Source organism: Camellia sinensis, chromosome 2 (assembly GCF_055761805.1).
Source record: "Camellia sinensis isolate YWXY chromosome 2, ASM5576180v1, whole genome shotgun sequence".
In the NCBI taxonomy this organism is placed as follows: domain Eukaryota; kingdom Viridiplantae; phylum Streptophyta; class Magnoliopsida; order Ericales; family Theaceae; genus Camellia; species Camellia sinensis.
Genome location: NC_138962.1, coordinates 182683933 through 182705708, shown reverse-complemented (window position 1 = coordinate 182705708; position 21776 = coordinate 182683933). Strand labels below are relative to the sequence as shown.

The 21776-nt window shown below is 30.9% G+C and overlaps 2 protein-coding genes across 2 annotated transcripts; one reads left to right on the top strand and one right to left on the bottom strand.

Annotated features, from left to right (window-relative positions):
• The first annotated feature begins 2026 nt into the window (after nt 1–2026).
• On the top strand, nt 2027–2452 carry LOC145819289 (uncharacterized). The gene has a single exon (XM_082913259.1). It carries the CDS (start codon nt 2027–2029, stop codon nt 2450–2452), a length of 426 nt encoding a protein of 141 aa, XP_082769385.1.
• A 1917-nt stretch (nt 2453–4369) lies between these two features.
• Nucleotides 4370–13054, bottom strand: LOC114256184 (protein NRT1/ PTR FAMILY 7.3). Its single transcript, XM_028195795.2, has 5 exons — nt 12822–13054; nt 9693–9819; nt 7038–7255; nt 6218–6780; nt 4370–5624 (listed from the first exon to the last, which is right to left on the bottom strand). Exons 1-5 carry the CDS (start codon nt 12846–12848, stop codon nt 4745–4747), a joined length of 1815 nt encoding a protein of 604 aa, XP_028051596.2. The 5' UTR covers nt 12849–13054; the 3' UTR covers nt 4370–4744.
• Between the last annotated feature and the right edge of the window lie 8722 nt (nt 13055–21776).

The window sequence follows — 21776 nt, the reverse complement described above, 5'->3', positions numbered from 1 at the left end:
CATTTTCCTAGATACACTCACTCATGCTTTTGATCTTTTCTGTAAGATTGTTATTGATTTTTATTGTGAACCATTGGTGTTTAATTGAGTTCCTCATTTGCACCAGGGAACTGTCACGTTTTATTGCAGCAGGGAAGCTTCACTACAAGATTGATAAAGTTGCCGGTGTTTTGGAAACTAACCGTCCAGATGCAAAGAATGCTCTTTATCAAGCAACTATCAAGCAAGGGGACTTCCTACTAAACCGAATTCAGAAGCTTTCTCGTGTGATTGATCTTTGAAAGCATTTCCTGCGTTTTGGAAAATGATGCCCCAAAGTGGGTCTAGGGACTTCATGCTTGTTGCTTTATCATGCTACACTGTATTCTTAGTGATCTTTGAATTTACTGAAAATTTTAAAGGAATAGGAATATCTTCTCCTGTTTAGGTTTCTTTCATTTTATTTTTTTTTTAAGCGGGAGATTGGAAAATAGGCTCAAATAGGATAATTTTTTTAATTGATCTAAGAATAAATTCATATTTGTTGTTTGGGCAGGACAAAGAAGATGGTTCATTGGATAAGGAAGCACAAGTAGAGACAGTGTCTGATGATTTTTTTAAAAAATATTTTTATTAATTTTGTTACAGGTTTTACTTTTTGCGACGGCATTACACTGTCGCAAAAAATAAAAAATTTATTATTTAAAATAGAAATTTTATTATTTTTTAATACTTTTTGCGACGGCATTACACTATCGCAAAAAATAAAAAATTTCATATTTTTAATACTTTTTGCGACGGCACCACACCGTCGAAAAAAATAGTGTTTTTGTTGTTGCAAAAAAAAGACTATTAGCGACGGTATTTTTTGCCGTCTCAAATAACATTTTTAGCGACGGCAAAATAGTGTCGTCGCAAAAAAGTCATGAAATTTCAAACGTTATCAGTGACTACACAGTGCCGTCGCAAAACATTAGCCGTCGCAAAAACTCTTTTGCGACCCCTGCATTTGCGACCCCCTATTGCCGTCGCAAAAAGTCATTTTGCCGTCGCAAAAAGTATTAGCGACGGCATTAAGAGTATTAGCGACGGTATTTTACCGTCACAAAAAGTCAATTTTTTTGTAGTGATTTGAAGTGTCGAACTTTGGCGGGTATGGTTGATGTCTCCACCTAAGTCGGTAGGGGGAGAATTGTTGGGTATACCTCTTTAGTGGAGTTTGAAACCCAATTGGTTTGTTAAAAGAATTTTAATTTGGTTTGGTTTGAGTATAATATATTTTATATTTATTATATCTAATTTGTGGAGACCCAATTCAGTTTGATAATAACTAGGGTTTTGATAAAATAATCCTAAGATTTAATATATATATATATATATATTGTTATGTTCGGCCCGAAATATTGCAGAGGCTATAGATTGATATTGATATTGTTTCTTCTGAAGCAGAGTGTAGTAGTTTTGTCATCATATAAATTCAATTCGGTGAGTGTGTTGGAAGAATTCATTGGTTTCAAGGGTTGGTGCTTATTCGACTGCTTTGGTGGAGTTGATTTGAGTCTATTATTTTGGGTCTTCTACAGCTCTAGTTTCGAATATTTTTGTTCATCTGTTTGGTGAGGTCTTTCCTCTTATTTATTTGTGATTATTTGAAATTCAACTAAGGGTGGTTTTGTGAGACCATTCGTGTCTCGTTTGTAATGGTTTGGAAACTTTTTGATTAATAGTGAAATCGGATTTCGATTCCGTTGACGTATTGTGGAACCACGTAAAATTATTGTATTGCTTTTAATTTAATTTTTCTACATTAGTTTTTATTCCTATTGATTGATTTACTTGTGGCGAATCATATATTTTTCCCTAACACTTGCTACAATCAACTCAAATGGAGCCTCGGGCAGGTTGAATATGGGAAGAGTCTCCTCCTATGGCACATTGCTACCGATCTCTACTATTACAACAATGACCGTCTAGATGATGATGAACTTCAATTTTGTAAGACCATTCGGACTACATGTTATATCTTCTTCTGATGAAGCCAACGATGATGGCTCCAGTGGTTGGTAATTGGCAACAAGTATTCTGGGACACCACTGCAGAGGCTGAGAGATTGTTTCACAAGAGATCAATAAGGGACAGCAGGGAAGCCTGCAAAGCGATCCTTTCTGTGGATACTGAATTTGAACCTGTTGCACTAAAAGGGGATGCAAGCGAATCTGGGTTGTTCGATGCGTGTAGGCATGCAAAGCAACTAATGGAGAAAGAAGAGCCATTGAGGTTGATGAGTAAAGTGTGGGTGGAACTGTTGGGCTATGCTGCAGACAATTGCGAAGCAATAGTCCATGTACAGCAGCCAAGCCAGGGTGGAGAACTTCTTACATTTGTTTGGTTATTGATGAATCACTTGGGTTTGGGTAAGCAATTCTGCGAAAAGCCTACACGTACTCGATACAAATTGGTTGTGAAAAAGTAGTAGAAAATGAGAGTCTTTGGTGTGCTGCGTTTTTCTCTCCAAAACTGCTTGGGTTGTGTCTCATGTTCATGCCACCAATAGTTCTCTCATTGTTGCTTGTTATGTTGCGGTTGTATTTTGCTTGTTTTTGGTTTTTCAAAAACACATTTTCGAAAATTCTTCTTATTTTTCGTGTTTTTTTTTTATTTTTACTGATTTTTTTAATATTTTAAGCAATTTTTTTTTTTTAATTTTTAGACACACTAAACATAAATATACATAAAAAGTATAATTTTTGTGAAATTTTTTTTTAAAAAATTCAATAAATACCAAAAATACAACCAAAAAAAAATAAGAATTTAGTATATTTTTATGTATTTATTAATTTTTTTAAATATTTTTTCACAAATTTTTTACTTTTTAGATACATCTCAGTAAGATGTATCTAAAAAAGTAAAAAAAAAATGCTTAAAATTTTAAAAATATTCACTAAAAACAAAAAAATTCAATTTTCAAAAAATTTAATCTAAAAAACTCAAACCAAATACATAAGTTGCTGCTCGAAGCAAAGATATAAATTCTTTCCCTTCTTGAAAAATCTAAAATATCCGAGATTATGATTTGTAATTATAATTTAATATCAACAAATTTTTATTGGAATAATACCTCTTTTTCACTCTAAATTAAAAAATGGCAATCCACCCCCGATATTGCGTGGATTAGTTGACTTAGTTTTGGCCTATCGACTACACTTTGGGCACAAATACATTCTATCTCCAATCTATCAGAAATTGTGCTCCTAAACTTAATCGTGAGATTTAAATATAAAAATGGGAAACCATTTATTAAATTAATTACAGATAGGCAAAACCATTCTAATTGGGGGCTATGGGTGGGCTCAAAACCAGCTAGACTTGTTCTTAAACAAAATAGATAATAATTAAAGTTCTTAATTAGCTAAATGATCATTGTATAATTAAAAAGCATTTGTTGTAGTTGTCATGTACCCAATGCAATGATCATTTTCAAGATCCAAATGGTGTCTATTTACATTTTTTTTTTTTTTCTGTTTTATATTTGATATCAACTAGACCTTAATTTATTATTCTTAGCATTACTTTCCCACCTTCTTACCATACTGTGTAGTCAAAGTTAAGAATTGATTGTTTAATAATGCATGTGAATCTCATGTGACATTGTGACAAGGTTTTAATGCTGCTATGTTTTGTTGCTGCCTGTGGGAGCCAAATAAATGGATTTCCTAATCGGTAAACAGGCAAATCCAAGCCCATCACTGATGGGTCAAAATTAGCCAAGGCCTATTGGGCTTAAGCAATTTAGTGTTGAGTGGATCCAAATAGGTGAAAGCATGTGCCGAGTACGAGATGCAGAGCTAATTAGCGTAGGGGCCGACTAGTGGAGGATGGGCCCAAGCTGTCCCATTCCCGAGGTGTAGTAGGAGGATGAGCCCTGTCACGACAATGATGTCAAACTACAAGGGAAAATATTTGAGGAAGCATGATTATAAAAAGAAGGTGATAGCAAGAAATATAACAACTCTTTCTTCTTATCAAATGACTGACTCGTCCGTCGGAGTACTAATTTCGGTATCTTAAATCGGAATATTTTCTTATTTCAGGCATCGGAGTAAGGATCTTTCAAAGGTTTATATAGAATGAAGGAGTATTGAAAAATCACTCGTCACACTGCCTATTTGCCATTGGTTTGTTCGTTTTATCTGTATGAGCCAAAACTCTATCTTGTATGAACAACTATTCAATGTATTCTTTTTAATTTTAAAATCTTACCCTTATTCATGTTCATATATTATTGACCAATCAAAATTTTACTTCATAAAACTCTAATTAATCATACAGACATGTACATTATTTATATTTTTATGTAAATAATTATAGATATATAGACTAACTCAGATAATTTTGATTAAAAAATGGGATACGAAAGATACATTTTATAGATAATACAAGATGACCCATCTACAAACACATAGGCAAAGGCCTCTGTTTCTTTTCCCTCAAGTTCATGCTCAACTAGAGAACTGAACATTGCATTTCTCTAGTATCATTGCAAGTATTATCTCTCTAAGTCTTTCACTCCCACTTTATTTATTTATTTTTCACATTACATTCACAAGTACAATTATATAGATTCAGTTCCTCTCCAGTCAACTAGAATGCAATTATAAGTAGAGCCTTGAGACCCACCACATTGTGGAGCTCACGCTCTCTCTAACAGCTGCAATCTAATTGACTAAAACATGTAAGTCATATCCAAAGCATATATAAATGTGCGCTACACACTTAAGTCACTACAGTTGTTGTCATTGTCGCCTCCACCATTCATTCCTTCAAACTTGATATACTTGTACCACTTTGCACACACAATGTAGACCACAAGATCAGCTGTTGTCAAGGCTGCCAAGAGAAAGTAGAACATGTCCAAGTGACCCCTATTCAAGTTTCCAGGTATCCAACCAGGCATTTTATCTTTGGTAGAGATTTTCATGACAATACTCACTAGCAAACTACTGACATAGTTCCCTAGTGAAATGGATGTCATGCAAAGTGCACTCCCAAAGCTCTTCAACCCATCTGGTGCCTGCCCGTTGAAGAATTCCAACTGACCCACATACATGAAAACCTCAGATGCCCCAATGAGTACGTATTGCGGAACTTGCCAGAAAATGCTTAGTGAACTCGAACCATCACAACTAGTGCAAGTTTTTTGTGCATATTTTAGCCTGAAATGTTCAACAGTGCCAGCAGCCAGCATAGCCACGATGGCAATGACAAGGCCAATCCCCATTCTTTGAAGCTCGGTGAGGCCTCTAGGGCTAGGTTTTCGTAGCCTGGCGATTAGAGGGTCGAGGACTCGCCTGTAGATGAAAATGAAGGCTGTGACGCTAAGGATGTCGAAGCTGGACATGCTTGCCGGAGGGATGTGGAAGCCCGATATGGTTGTTTTCATGGCCGCGCCTTGTTCAACGAAGAGGGAGGCCATTTGGGTGAAGACTACTGAGTAGAGGATTGTGCATAGCCAAATTGGGAGGAGTCTGAGAACGCATTTCACTTCTTCAATTTGTGTCACTGGGCAGAGCAGCCATGGATTTTGGCTTTCCTTGTCTTGTGGAGGGTACTCCTTTGATGTGATTATTGCAGCTCTATCTAGGAATCTGTGTATGATGAATATGAATTTTCAGTTAGTACATGTTCTTGTGAAGACTAAAAGTAGTAGCATTCTTCTAATTGAATTTTATTTGCTAATTCTAGTGGGTGAAAAAAATTGAATTGTTAACGCAATGAGTAGGAAGTCTATAGGCCTAATGAACTTAACTCTTCTTGAGTAGAGACTGACCTAATAGGTGGGTATTTAATCATTTTTCACTATGTACTTTAGTCTCCAAAATCAAATTCTTTTTCCAATGACGAACATAGTCATATCCATAGAGTCATAATGAGGATATGTGCTTTGGATCGTAAAATTAAGTTACTACTCCAATGGGCTTCCGATCTATAATCACTAGTCTATGGGAGACAATTGATTGTTGTTAAAATTGAAAAATGTTAAGATTCAGTGATATATGAGCTTCAAAAATAAGACTATGATTGTGGGTAAAAGTATGTTTTTAAAATAATCGGGTTTGGAGCAATGTGCATACCAAAAACTGTCCCTTTTTTCTATAATTTCAAAATGCAGATTATATTCACGAGTTTGGCATTATAAAGAAATCAATAATCTACATTATGTGTTGAATGATGAACTTACTTAAATCCATTGGTATGGAGTATTTTTCTGCCCCCACTGTTTGAACATTCCTTTCCATCCACTTCATACAGATCCTCTCCACTTGGCGGGATCTCAGCCTTCCATTTTCTAGCTGCTGCAACAACCACTTGACAGAGTCTTGATAGAGGATTGCCTCTAGGTATGAAATGCCTATACCAAGGGGTCCCTACAAGGAACAAGATCAATGCCAAAGTGGCTGAACCAGCAGATGCCCAAAAACCCACTGCCCACAATCCTTCATCCTCAAAGTAGCTCAGAAATGTGTTTGAAAAAAGGGACCCAAGGTTCAAGGCCAAGTAGAAGTAGCTAAAGAAGGACACCTTGGAATGCCCTTCTTTAGAGTCCTCCTCATCAAATTGATCAGCCCCAAATGTCGCAATGTTTGGTTGATACCCTCCATTCCCGAGGGCAATTAGGTAAATTGACAGGTAGAACAATGTGACCTGGACTGTCGAGTGGGACCCACATGGAGTTTGCTTATCACCACAGCCAAGAGGCCTAACCAAGAAAATGTATGATGATAGTGATAGTGATACCAATCCCTGTCATCAAAACACATTCATGTAAATACAAAAAAACAAAAAACAAAAAAACACACACTCACTCAAATTTAGAGTAATGGGAAAAGAATTTGAACTCAAAGCTTTATTTTAAAAATACGTTTACTCTAAACAATGCCCACATTCTGCCAAAATGAATGTAATACTGTCATAATTATGACTATTATTACAGACCACATTTCATATTTTATGGAATCATCAAATGCAAATGAAAAATATATGATTATTTGATTACTTACAATGACAAAGATGGCTTGAAAGATGGCACAAGTTTTGTATCTCCCCCAATAAGAGTCACTAAGGAAAGCACCAAGGAGGGAGAAGATGTAGACAGTGCCAGTCCATTTGCTAACATTGTTTGCAGCTTCAGCATTGTCTTGGCCCATCACTCTTGTTAGAAACAACACCAAGTTCACCCCTATCCCAAAAAATGCCAATGTTGCAAGCCCTTGGTTCACTGTTTCAATTTTCAATCAATCAAAACAAATTATTATTATTATTCAGTGTGTTTGGTTTCATCTTTTCGATTTCATTTTTTGGAAATTGAGTTTTTTTTGTTTTTTATTTTTTTTTCTTTTGTTTTTAGTGAATATTTTTAAAATTTTAAGCAATTTTTTACTTTTGTAGATATATCTTACTTAAATGTATCTAAATAGTTAAATATTTTTGAAAAAATATTTTAAAAAATTAATAAATACACAAAAATATAAAGAATGTACTGAATTTTCAAATATATATATATATATATATATTTGTATTTTTGATATTTAGTGAATTTTTTTTAAAACAATTTCACAAATATTATACTTTTAAAGTGTATTTATGTTAAGTGTATCTAAAAATTAAAAAATTGCTTAAAATATTAAAAAAAATTCAATGAAAACAAAAAAAATATGGAAACAAAAAAGTAAAATTTTTTAAAAAATAAATTTTGAAAACTAAAACCAAACAAAGTGATTATTATTATAAAACAGAGTAGACTCCAAAACCTTAGCAGATAGGGAAATTCACACTCACATCGCCTTAGGCTTGAAAAAAAACAGATAGCTTCATATTTTTTTATATAATTACACTGACTTCCCTCAATATTTTTATTCATATAACACTTCAACCTTTTTTCATTAATAATTTTTTAGTCATATGAATAAAAAAAAAATGATGTTATCATCTCTTTTCTACTAAAATGTATATTTATTTTTGTTTATTTCAGTGTCTACCAACTATTGCCGTTAATTAGTTTCAATTGTATTTACCATATTAAAATGAAAGTTATTACAATTATATCAAAAAGTACAAAACAAATTGTATTTTCTCAAAACCACCCAGGTGATGAGTGTAATTTATCCTACAATATATGTGAGACATTGAGGTTAGAATTGCTGATTCTATAGTCAGACATTAAGCAGCTTTTTTATTTATTTTTTATTTTTTCTCTCTATATTTTATTTTATATCTTTGGAGATTTTTTTTTTTTTTTTTTTTTAAAAAATGCAAAAACCATGCAGGGTGAATAGAACACTCTGAACTATATTGAATCAATCATGTGAGAGTCGAAGGGCCTTTCTGTTGGAATTTTGGTTTTCATATTTTTGGAAGCAAAAATATAATAATCATTTTTGAGCGAAAACAATTTTCAAAAATTTAAGAACAACCTTGTGCGTATCCTAAAAAGTAGATTTTCTTTTTCTCTTGGTGTAAAGAAATACAAAAAATAGTTTGTTGAACAAATTTTCTCAAATTTTTTTGGAAACAAGAAACGAAAACACAACCACATAAAAGTATATTTAACATACATTTAATAAATTTAAGAATTATTAAAAATGAATTGAGTAATGTATAAGGTTTTGAAAAGTAGTTGCGGTGGCACGGTTTCGGTTGTGGGATACAAAGGCCGTAACATAACAATTGTGGTAACCGAAATTGTGATTTTTTTTATTTTTTTGTATAATTTGAAGAAAACTTACAAATATGCATATATATATATATATATATATTTTCTAGAATCACATTTATTAAGGTTTAAAATAAATTTTTATTAATTTTTAAATATGATCCAATATATTTCATATTTTCAAATCACTATAAAAGGAGTTTTTTACATTTTATTTCAATAGTTAATGGCTTTAAGAATAATTGATTTTAAATGTCTACAAATAATTTTTGACCAATACCTGAACTAATTGAATAAAAAATATTCACAATTATTAAATAAAATGATTATAAAAATAAAAATTATGTCATAAACAAAAAAAAAAATTTTGAGGCATTTTTTTAAACAACACTTTACAGGTAACTAAATAAAATTATTTACAATTAAATATTAAATGAAATTATTATAAAACTAAAAATTGTGCCATAAACGAAAAAAATATTTTTGATTTTTTTAAAAACATTGTTTAGACAACACATTACAGTAACAAAATAAAAAATATTTATAATTAAATATTAATTAAAATGATTATAAAAAAAATACAACCACTGTTTATATATTTTTTATTTTACATGTTAATGTAATGAAATAAAAATTAAAAAAATTATAAAGAAAATAAATTCATATAAGATTTTTTTCTTTGAGTTTGGGTCACTTGAGCATTTTTTTCTTTTTCTTTTTTAAGCTTTTATTTATTTTTCTTTTGGGAAATGAAATTATTCAGAATATTATAAAAGAGTGTAACAATATGTAACGGACTATCATGGTTGTTACAGTACCGCTACAGCCGTTACGTAATACCGAAACGACTGTTACTCATGTGAATTTTCGTCATACTATTATAGTGACTGTAACGAGTGGCGATAACCACCGCAACCATTATGAAACACCTTACATAACGGCTGTGGCCGCTTTTTAAAATCTCGGTAATATATATAATGTGTAAGGTTTGAAAGAGAGTTACCAAGTATGAGAATTCCAGCAAACCATGTTCCCGATCTTGCTCGGACAGCAGGGCGACCGTGTCGATCAACAGTTCCATCAAGGGTGCAAACCACTTCTTCCTCTATCGTCTCTTTCTTCTTCTCATCCTGCAAAATGCAAATTATTCATAATTCCTTTGCTAAATGTAATTCATATCTCAAGCAAACATATGTGTGAAATTCTCCCAAATGAAGTTTCAAATTCAAGCAAAGACTTCCAAAAATTTTAAGAAAATAAAATATTAATGCTGTATAATTCGAATTTTCATCCCATTTTCATACTGCTAAACACATGTGAGTGGATGAAGCAAATATGTTTGGTTCTATTTTTCTAAAAACAGTTTTCAAAAAATTTTATTTTCTTATTTTTCGTGTTTTTTTGTTTTTACTGAATTTTTTTATATTTTATGCAAATTTTTTACTTTTTAGACACACCTAACATAAATATACCTAAAAAATAAAAAAATTGTAAAAAAATTCTTTTAAAAATTCACTAAATATCAAAAATACAAAAAAAAAATACAAGAATTCAGTATATTTTTTATATTTTTATGTATTTCTTAATTTTTTAAAATATTTTTTCATATTTTTTTTACTTTTTAGATACATCTAAGTAAGGTACATCTAAAAAAGTAAAAAAAATGTTTAAAATTTTAAAAATATTCACTAAAAACAAAAAAAAACAAGAAAACCAAAAAACTCAATTTTTAAAAAATTTAATCCAGAAAATTCAAACCAAAAACACTGATTATTACTCAATGGAAAAATCATGGTGTTGAGGATGGTAATCGTAGAAGGATTGATCTTTGATCTTTTCTTCAGTTAGGAGAGAAGATTGGACCGTGTTGTTGAGCTCTTGTGAGTCTATTACATGTCCATTTTAATGATTTAATCTTTTTATTTTTTAGGTCCCTAGATCATTTATAGAAAAAAAAAATTAATTGATTGATTTGATAATCGTAATCATACGATCTCATCATACTTGTCTTTAAAGAATATATGGCGAATATGATTGTAAAAACAGGCTATTAAATTTTTTAAAATAAATATAATCAAATTATTTGGTTATGATTATCAAATCAATTTATTTTTTATTATTTTTTTTAATGAATGATCTAGGATAGAGATGAAAAAATAAAAGGTCCGGTTCATTGAAAAGGACCCTATAGGCTAATAAGAACCGAACAGTACAGTACAATCTTCTCACCCTATTGGAAAAAAGCCAGACCCATCATGATACGAGACCTAAAAATTGATTGTATGTTCAAATCTCAACCTAATAACTATGATTCATGCATATGATTAATATCATAACGAAGAAAGTCTAGCCACACTAAATGGACGTCATTAGAAGATAAATTATAAAGTTACACCTTCTTAGGCTTAACCATACACGACTTATGATAGTTATACGCCTATGAACTATTATTAAGTCTTCATTTGGAATGTAGATTGACTTTTTGGCTATTTTAGTATGAGGCTAAAAGTCTCGTTTGGGATAGATTTTTTAATTTTTTTGACTTTTGTAAGAAAAAAAATAAAATTATTATGATCTTGATGTGACATTTTGTATTATTAAGCTAAAAAATTTATTTTATCTTTTTGTGGCTAAAATAGTCCCAACCCCATCCAAACCTTCATGTCAAACATCAAAATAATTAAAATTTTAATATGCTTTTCGCATATTTTAAACATTTCTATATATATATTTTACATATTTTTATATATTTTTTATAATAATATTTACATGTGTATTACTGGCTCATAAAAAAATTTGACTGCACACAAGAAGTGAAGAGATAAATAATAAATGGAAACTAACTTAATCTCAACATGTTGATTGAAAATTTAAGCATAAAATTCAAGATGTTGAGTTTGAATTATCTTAAGGGTCCATTGGAAGTTTGCTTAGTCGATTATTTCAAAACTCTACAATTAATCGAGATGCACATAAATTTTGCTTAGTCGATTATTTCAAAACTCTACAATTAATCGAGATGCACATAAATTGATAGTCTAAATACCCGATTAAGAAAAAAAAAAAAAAAAAACTAAAACCAACTTAATTGATTAAAATTTTGCACTTCATCAGAAAGTTAAGGATTTGTGATTTTGTGATCAAGAGTATGGCGTATTTAAATTAAATAAATAAAATTGAGGTTAGGGTACATAATACCTAATTAAAATTTGAGTGCAAGTGTGAAAAGTTAAAAGAAAAAGAGAGGAGGGAATCAAACTCATAAATCAGTCACTTTTATGTCATTCTCGAGCCCATTTATTTTGGACTTAAGACAGTTTAATTAGAACCACCCACTTGTTAAAACGTTCCTTGATTTGCCATGTGATTGTGCAATATTCAATTTGACATTCATAGAACCCAATCAATTCTTCGAGTTAACAACTTTTACTAACCATGTCACTTTATATATCACACAATATATCACAATTTTAAATAACAATATCAGATATATATATATATATATATAATACTATAACAATATTAAGATTATAAAGTGATCCGAATTAAGAACCAAATGTCACGGTCATAAATTTTTTAAAATCATCAACTAATACCAAAAAGAATTTTATAGTAGTTGAACTAGCCTTATTAACTATAAATCAACTCGTAAATTGTTTATGAACTCATTCAACCACCTAAACCATGATCTAAAATGAAACTAAAAATTAGAAATCCTTCGCCAACTCTTGGAAACATGAACTTGCAGCAGGCCAGAAGGCGATATAATTCGTCCATTTTGATAAATCAAAATGAGTATAAAACCATCTAGTATAATGATCGATCGATGCTAATGACTATAGTTAATTGTCTTTGGCTTCAAAATATTCTTTTTGCATGGTGTTCACTTGGAGTTGGATCCATCCACGTGGATCCATGCATCACTGTATGCATGTTATTCTAGTTTACTAACAAACTAATGAACTGAAACTTTATACCATCATATTCATGTTATTTAAATCGAGTTAGGGACATAAAAACAATTATCAAAACAAAATAAGTGATCTGAATATAATTGTATCAAGGATTTCAAAAAGAAACATGACCATATTGGTCTCTATGGATGAAAAGAAGAGTGAATCAATCTACTAACCGGTTTAGCCATATTTAAAGAAGCCATTGGTGCTCAATTTCAAAATGCAGAGAGAGAGAGAGAGAGAGAGAGAGAGAGAGATGAGGAGGCGGAGGAGGAGGAGGAGGGAGAGATATTTTTTGAGGTACAGAAGTGAGAAAAGAGAGGTGGAGAAGGAAAGATATATATAGAGTGTGAGATAGTTAGATGACACAAGCAAGGTGGGAAAGACTTGCTATTAGTCGAAAATCAAAAGGAAAATGACTTACTATTAGATTTTTATATATAAAATTTATACATAATAATATTTCAATGTCATTTTTACAATTTTGAATCACAAGAGAAAATGATTTACTATTACATTTTGAAAAATGATGTAAAAGTCTATCTTCTAGACTTATTTTTATGATTCATTGATTAGTAAAAGAAATAATTGAATGATGATTGGAGAAAATACTATAAAAAAGAATTGCCGTAAAAGTTTTAATAGACTATCATGTCACTTAATTTGAAAAATAAGTATAACTTTTGAATTACTACTTTTAAATTTTTTATACAAAAAAAGTTATACAATGTCATTTTTACGACACTAAATTACAATTATAAGTATTTTAACTTGAAATAAAAAGATGATAGAAAGTTATTTTTCATATAAAAGTTTTGTTTATATATAAATTAAAAAGGAGAAAGAAAAGACAAAAGAAATGTGTTGGAGGCAACATGAGATTGGGAAGGAGCAAAGGAAGCGTGACATGGTTGGATACATAAGTTTTTGTTTTTGATGATGACTAAAAAAATGAATGTCTCTGTCACATAAGAGAGAGATTGGCTGTGATTAAGCTGTACTGATTTTGACATGTTTGAAACATGCACTTTACATGGGGGTCTTTGCTTCTTAATCATCTTTTCTATATCATCCTTATTGATGCGTGGTTGGCTTCTAACAATGAACTAACACTAACACTATAAATTCAAAATTTTATTTAAAAATTTAATCTATGTATAATCTCCACAAAATAGCATTTAAATCTTAACTCTTAATTCACATTCTTATTTTCATGTTATATTTTTTGATTATTTAGGATTTGTTTGAGATTTAGCTTTTTTAATAATTAATAATTTTTTAACTTTTCTAAAAAGACATACAAAAAATAGAATAAATGAATTGATTTTTTGTATTAATTTTTTAACTTTTTAACTATTTTAATCAATTACCAAAGATGGCCTTAGACTTTTCCATTAAGAAATCATTTCTTTCTTTGTCATCATATATTTTTTGGAACAATTGTAGAAAAATAGTATCAACTGAAAATAAGTACAAAGTGATGGAAGTATTTATAATTGCACAGTCTAATGCTTAAATTATTTGTACTTCTATTATTGTTATTATTTTGGGTTGATACCAAATTTTTTTGATAATTGTCCTTATTATTTTTTATCAACAAAAAAAAAAATAATAGTTAAATAATAATAATAATAAGAAGAAGAAACATTACAAAATGGGGGCTCTCTCATCATATATTATGAGTGTTGTTATTAGCACCCTGATTAATACTTTGGATCCCTGCCTACAAAATTCAAAACTTTAAAACTTTTTAAGAACCCTCCAAATAATACCAAAAGTATCATTCTAAAAATATCACACCCACCAAAATGCACACCCCTGAAAAATCCTTCATCTTCAAAAATTCTTAACTGCTGAACTCTCAATCCTTAACTGTTGAACTCAAGCTTTTCCTTTTTTTCAACTGTTGAACTCTCTTACCTTTAAACTCAAGCTTCATCTCACCGTCGATAGAGCTCCACTGTCGATCTCTGTGACAGTTGACCTCTCTGCCATTGATCTCCCTCACAGTCAATCTCATCACCAACCTCTCTTCGCCATCGATCTCTCTGCCGCCATGTTAGAGCCTGTATTGTTGAACAAATTACCCATGTTCAAGTCTGTGTTACCAAACAATTTGTACGTGTTCGGATCTGTATTACTAAACATTATAATGTAACGTTCTATGTTCGTGAGCAAGTTTGACCCATCAAAGTTTAATAGACAAAACTAAAATTTATCGCATAATCAAAACATAAGTATGCATTAAGATTACATCTAAAGTGCTGAACATATGAATAAAAATTTTAGATTTAAAGTGCCGAACATATGAAAATGTTCGGTTAGATGTTGTCGAACTAATGCCTTTAATATGGCTATGTGTTGCCATTTTTTTGACATATGTTCGGAAATTCAGTATCAGAAAAAAAGTTGAACCGTTTTATCAACTTTTGTTCTCATGTTTTTTAGAAAACTCAACACTACAAGATCAACCTCCTCTGAGCTGTGAACCCCATCTAAGCTGTGAACCTCCTCTAAATTTACATTGTGATGTTTCATTTGTCTCATGGTATTGGGTTATCGGAAAAAAATTTCACTCATCGCCATTGTTGGAGAAGTATGTACTGTCAAATAGTTTCCGCCAAAAGCCATTGAAGGGTTTTGAAGTGTGTGGGTGATGATAAAGGTGCGTGCTCTCATAAACCTTATATTATGATTTAGTGAATGGGTGGGTTTAATTATGAGATAAAATGCACAAAAATAATTCATGTTATATTTTATAATTTTATTTGAGATTATTATTATAATAAAAAAATAAAAGATCCAAAATATTAATTGGATTGCTAATAGCAGCCACCTATATTATACACACATGTATTTCCTGCTCTTTATTGGGGCAACTTTTGTGGGTAATTTTGAATTTTGATCATGGATACCATAATATATATATAGTACTAGTGCAAGTTTTCGTGGCCTAAATAAAGGTTGGTGGAGTGGTCATAACGCAATTTTTATTTCCATTAATTAAAAATGGAAAGTGTTTAACGGAAGAAAAATTTCTCACTATCGCAAAGTATTATTGTGACACGTGTACGTGATGTTTTTGACTAATAAAATTGTACAAAAAGTGATGAATAAAGTCGATCTCTCCTCTCAAGTAACCCATGAAGACAGATGTGATCAACTCCACTTATCTTCAAACTTACATTTATTTATTTAAAAATATTAAAACATATTAAATTAATATTTTAAAATTACTAAATAATTACTCGCGTAAATGTCATTCATTCAAAAAGAACAATATATAGATTACAGATCATGGGCCAGCTGCCCCCAACAAACAAATTTTTTTTTTTTTTTTTCTAATTTTTTTTTGAAAACTTGTGGAAGTGAAGGTTTGAATGGAAACAATGACAAAACAACTTCGTTTTTTTCTCGTAACAATTTTTTGATAACTCATGGAAGTGGAAGTTTGAATGAAAAAATGACCAAATGAGTAAATAATACCTACTACAAGAATTATAGTATGTAGCGAAATCACTAATTAATGAAAGTTATTACATTAAAATAGTGGAGGCTACATTAGTAGGGGTGAGAATTGTTGTGTCGCGTCGTGTCGTTTTCGCATCGTGTTATATTGAGTTTATATTCAAAATAATCTAACACTAACCCGACTCATTAAATTAAATGTGTCAATTATCTTGATATTGGCTTGACCTACTTATAACCATATTAACCCTGACACCACGCGCTTAATACGACTAGCATAAAAAATACTCATTATTTTTATATTAAATTTTCTTTTTTGAGGTGAATAATTTTTTATTTATATTTTTTATCAAACTAATTTATAGTTTGTAAAAAAAATTCAGAGATCAAATTTTAAAAACTAAATCAAATAGAATGAATAATGACTATAACACAAAAAATATTAATGAATTAAATAAATCAAACAAAGTGAATAAAAATTATAACACAAAATATATTAGAATTGTGAATCAGGTTGATTTACCATTACACGTTGTAACTTGTATGCCGAGAAGAATTATAAAATAAAATAAAATAAAATAAAAATTTGTAAGACTTTTACTTGATTTAGTTTTGGTGAAACAAACACTTTATCAAATCACAGTCGACAACTAATTTATCATTAATTTAGAATTGTACTTCATTAGATATATATTATATAGGGATTTAAGTTTTAATCTAATGGATGAGAATGAATTAGTCAAGAACTTATGGTTATTAAATTCAAGTTGTGAGGTTACATGCGAGTCAATGGTGAATTCGTGTCAATGTGTCGATGTAAACTAATTTATCACCCAGACACGATCAAACATGTCCATTTCGAATTTTACTTGTTCAACCCAAACACGATCCATTGAATATTCGTATTTTCAAGTCGTGTCATATTCGGATTCAGGCCAAAAAATTATTAACCCTAACCCTAATTATGTGTACGATTCGAGTCTTTTTAACGGGTTGCGTGCCAAATTCTTTCCCTCTATATCAGTAGGAATTAATGTCGGCTGAAGAATGGACTTTTCCACTTAATTTTATAGGTAGGTGTCACTTGTAACTTGAATAATTTAAGTTTTATATTTCAATTTTGTTGTAGAGTGGTTCCTCTATCATAAATTGTTAAAAAAGAAAAAAAAAATTTAAAAAAAAAAAACATGTAGAATTAGAGGGACTAAAATAGAATTTAAAACAAATTATAAAGACCATCGATATAATCAATATATTATACTAGTAATTCCTGTAGTTTGTTTTAAATTTCATTTCGATCGCTCTTTTAACAAAGTCTTTTTCCTTGCCAAATTCAAATGTTAAGTAATGGAAAGATTACATTGCAACAAAATTAAAAGTATAAAGACTAATTCAAAAAGAAACTATAAAAACTAAAGTGATATTTCATTTAAACGATAATGCCTAAATATTTAATTTACCCTAATTTTATTTCATATTTTATATTTAACTACTGACACTATTTTATAACACAGAATAATATAATGTTATTGTTACATTTAGTTGGCACAATTTAAAGCCAGGGATGCGCTCTTTTTAGATTTCATGTTCAATACTCATTAGTTTCAATAAATTTATTTGAGCCAGTTCATATATGATATTTGCTCTGATTTTAAATAGGACCCCCATAAGTTGACGATGGATTTGATATTTAAAATTAATCAAAAAACACGTAAATTGAATCGAACATCCAATTATCAAAAATAAAATAAAATAAAAAAAAGACTATTGAGACAAAAGAGGTCACTATAGCCTCTAGGTATTCGATTCGAGGTGCACTATTAACAACTTGGCCGATAGTGGCTGCTCAAAAAGAGAGAAATTGTGACAAAGATGCCACAATCCAATTTAATTGAATATATAACCTGTGAAGGTGTTGTCTAGCACCTTTTTTACTATTTTTTTTTTGTTTTCTCTTTCTTTTCTTTCTTTGATTATATATATATATATATATATATATATATTATTACAATAAAATTCAATAAGAAAAATTATATATAAAAAAAATTCATAGAGTTTGATTATTTTAACAAAATAAATTTTGACTTTTAATTTTATCAATTTAAATATTAATTTGTTTTCAATTTAAACCAATTTATTTCCATTAAGTAAAATCGACATAAAAATAATATTTTAGTTATTATTTTAATTAAAAGTGATATTTTAGTACTAAAATATTCTTTTTTTCATTAGTTTTACTTAGCATAAATAGATTGATAGTTTAAATTGAAAACAAATTTAAAATTTAAATTGATAAAATTAAAAAATCATGACTTATTTTGTTCCAATGGTCGAAACCTGTGGATTTTTTATTTTTTTTATTTTTTTGTTATTTTTTCAATTTAATAAGCTATAATCATAATAATAAAGATCAAATACAACACATAACTAATTTTAAAAAATTCTCAAATTGGGGGAAAGAAAACTCCAACAAATACATAGAGAAATAATATCTGCATGCAAATAAAAAAGATTCGAACCACTAATTTAAAATACACAGATTCTAACCCAACAGACTAATTAGCACCTTAATTGCAAGGGTTTGGCTGCTCACTCTGATGGCTTGTGCTAAGTCTAATCCAGACCTACTATTGTCACAAGTTGTATTTGGATCGGATGGACCATGTGCATGTCCGCAAAATCCAATTTGATTAGTTCATTGCACTCAAAAGCATTTTTTTCTTTTTTTGGGTGAACAAAAAAAAGGGTCCGTCTGACCCCAGTCTCGGGTTAAGACATTACTTAAAGCAACGTTTAAGAGCACCACACTGAGAGGTGACAGAGAGTCAAGCCCAAGTTAAAAGCATTTTTGGACCGATCTTTTCCGCTGAACCTACCCCCAGGGGCTCACTCAAAAGCTTTTGAACATTAGTGGGTTCATCTAATAGTGAGCTAGTACCAAATGAACTGTCGAATCCTGTATTTAAGGGTTGTGTTTTGGCTATTTTTTTGTTTGAAGAACTTAATTTTCTTTCTATATTTGGTCCACAATAACCATGCAAACACAAAAAGAAAAAAAAAAAATCAATACCATCGTGTAAGATTACCAAATGGTAGGTTTTGATTATTGGATGACAAGAATGACTAGGATGGAATTTGTTTCGTTTGTCCCACTCTTGATCTGATGTATTCTGAATTTTTGAATGATTGAAATGGCTAACCTTGATATAGGCTTAGAAGCATCCGATCAGAAGGGTCATAACCCTTAATTGCACCTGATCAATTACGGTTCAAATATGGTCAATAGATCAAACTTTCAACGATGCAAATCTTGCCTCATACTAAATAGGTATAATAACAAGATATATCCGACTGTGATTGGGTGTCATCTAAACAAAACCGTTCGATCACGCCACATTAGTTATTGCCACCAAAGTTAGCCCAGTGGCATTGAGTTAGTATGTGCTTGCAATGGAGAGATTGGGGTTGAGCTCCCTCTATGAGAACATGTTCAAATGGTGCATGTGCATGCACAGTAGTATCCTACCCACAATTTCTTATTTAAATATTAGCTGCATTAATTGTTGAAAATTATGGTTTTTTATAGACTTATTTTGGGCTAACTTTAAGTCCAAATTTGAGTGGGATCCACACGTCTTTTGGGGTGAGTTCAAAGAGGTAGCGTGTTCATTACCGCATGGCAAGTCACACAGTAAAAATGATTCTTCAAAACCATTTATGAGTGAATAAGAAGTTGACGACATTTTCGGATTCGTTGGAATGGAAAATTAAAGAGTCAAATGTGGGTTACCTTAAAATGGCTCTCCCACATTGAAACTTTAAGAGAGCTTTTGTGAGTATATAAATTGCAGGTGAACAAACTTGGGTTGGGCCCTAAGGGGCACCCCAAGTTTGTAGAAGGGAGGAGTTATGGACAAAGTGGCCTTTGGCTCAAACCACTATGTGCGCCGCCGTCCAGCCAAGCAGGGTACAAGTTGTGGGTTAGGTCCTAGCATTAATTTTTTGGACAAATTTTATTTGAATTTTTCCAAAACTTTTTGTAGGAAAATTTTGAATTTTGCACCAAGTTGAATTTAAATTTTTTGTTCCTAACCAATGTGTCTTTTCCAAACCAGTCCAAGCAGATTCAAATAGATTTTCAACCTGTTTTAACATATTGCACCGTATGATTCAGTTTCTTCCCAGACAGATTCAAAATTATTTCAACAGTTTGCACCTGTTTAATTCGGAACATAGCGTTCCTGGTTTAGACCCGACCCATTGATGTTTTGAATTCGGATTTCATTTGTCTTATTTAGATATTCATACCATGTTTCTTATTTTTCTCATTGAGTTTGGGTATTGAAGTGTCTTGGTTGTGTTCGGAACATGTTGGTTGCTAGTTGGTTCAAACTATTGTTATCCAGAATTTGGCTTCTTTGCTCGAGCAAAAGTTCTTCCACTCGAGCGAGCTTTGTGAGCTCCTAATACTTTTGTAGGCCTGCAGAGATACTGGGGAGGTAGTGGTTTTCGCTCAAGCGAGACTCTTGCACTCGAGCAACGGTCTTCTGTCTGTAAAATTTCTAGGAGATTATATTCTACGCTCGAGCGAAGATTCTTATGCTCAAGCGAAACAACTTATTGTTTATGGTCGCTCAAGCGACAACTCTTGCGCTTAATCGAGCTATGTGTATATCAGTTTGTAAACAAGCCATTTTACATCACTTTTTCATCTCTCTCTCTCTCTCTCTCTCTCTCTCTAAAACATTTCAAAACCTTAAGTTGAGACCCTCTCTCTCTAAAACTTACTCCCTCTCTACAAATACACCAAGATTTACCGATTTCTCCACCCTACTCCCTTTGTTAAAATGGTAGAGCTCACCTAGAGTTTCGTTTTCATCCGAATAGAGTTGGGTTTTGGTATTGTTGAAATGTTATCTCTTTCTCTCTCGTCTTCTAATTTCGAGGTAGGGATTCTCTATACTCTGTTATGATTTTTAACTTAGCTATTTGTTTTTTATAAAACAATCTTGTGATTTTGGAGAGTTTTGGTTTAAAATCAAAAGAGGGATTTTTAAATGAATTATGGGATTGGAAATGGGGCTGAGTTATGATCAAATTATTGATTTTGATACTTTGAACGAATTTTGGAAGAAAAATGGTTTTACCCTAAATAGCTCAAATATTTGTTTTGTATAAATAAATGAAATTGATGTTGAAAATGTGAAATTTGATGGATATTAATATGGATGATAGAGTTGGATATGTATTATCACTCATATCTTAAATTTTGAAAAGTTTATCTGTATTGGAGATTTTATATCTGTTTAGAAATATTTGTTTTGGGCTATCGGTGGAGGATAACGATGATTGTTGTATAAATTGGATGAGAATTAGGTGAATTGAAACTAATTTATCATCCATGTGCATTGAACATTGTTACTCATTTAATACATTGCAAATGCCTATGAATTTGAAAAAAATTGGTGAAAGTTGGAATAAGGTGTGTATCACCAAATTAAGTTGGCATGTGTGTCCAAGGTGAAAGTCCCAAAAAATGCACGTATACATGGGTGCCGATTCTCACGGATGAAATATCCGTAAAATGGCAATGGTAGCGCTTGTATAGACTACGTTTACATGGGTGTCGTTTGACGGTTTTCCCCAGACGAAATATCCGTGAA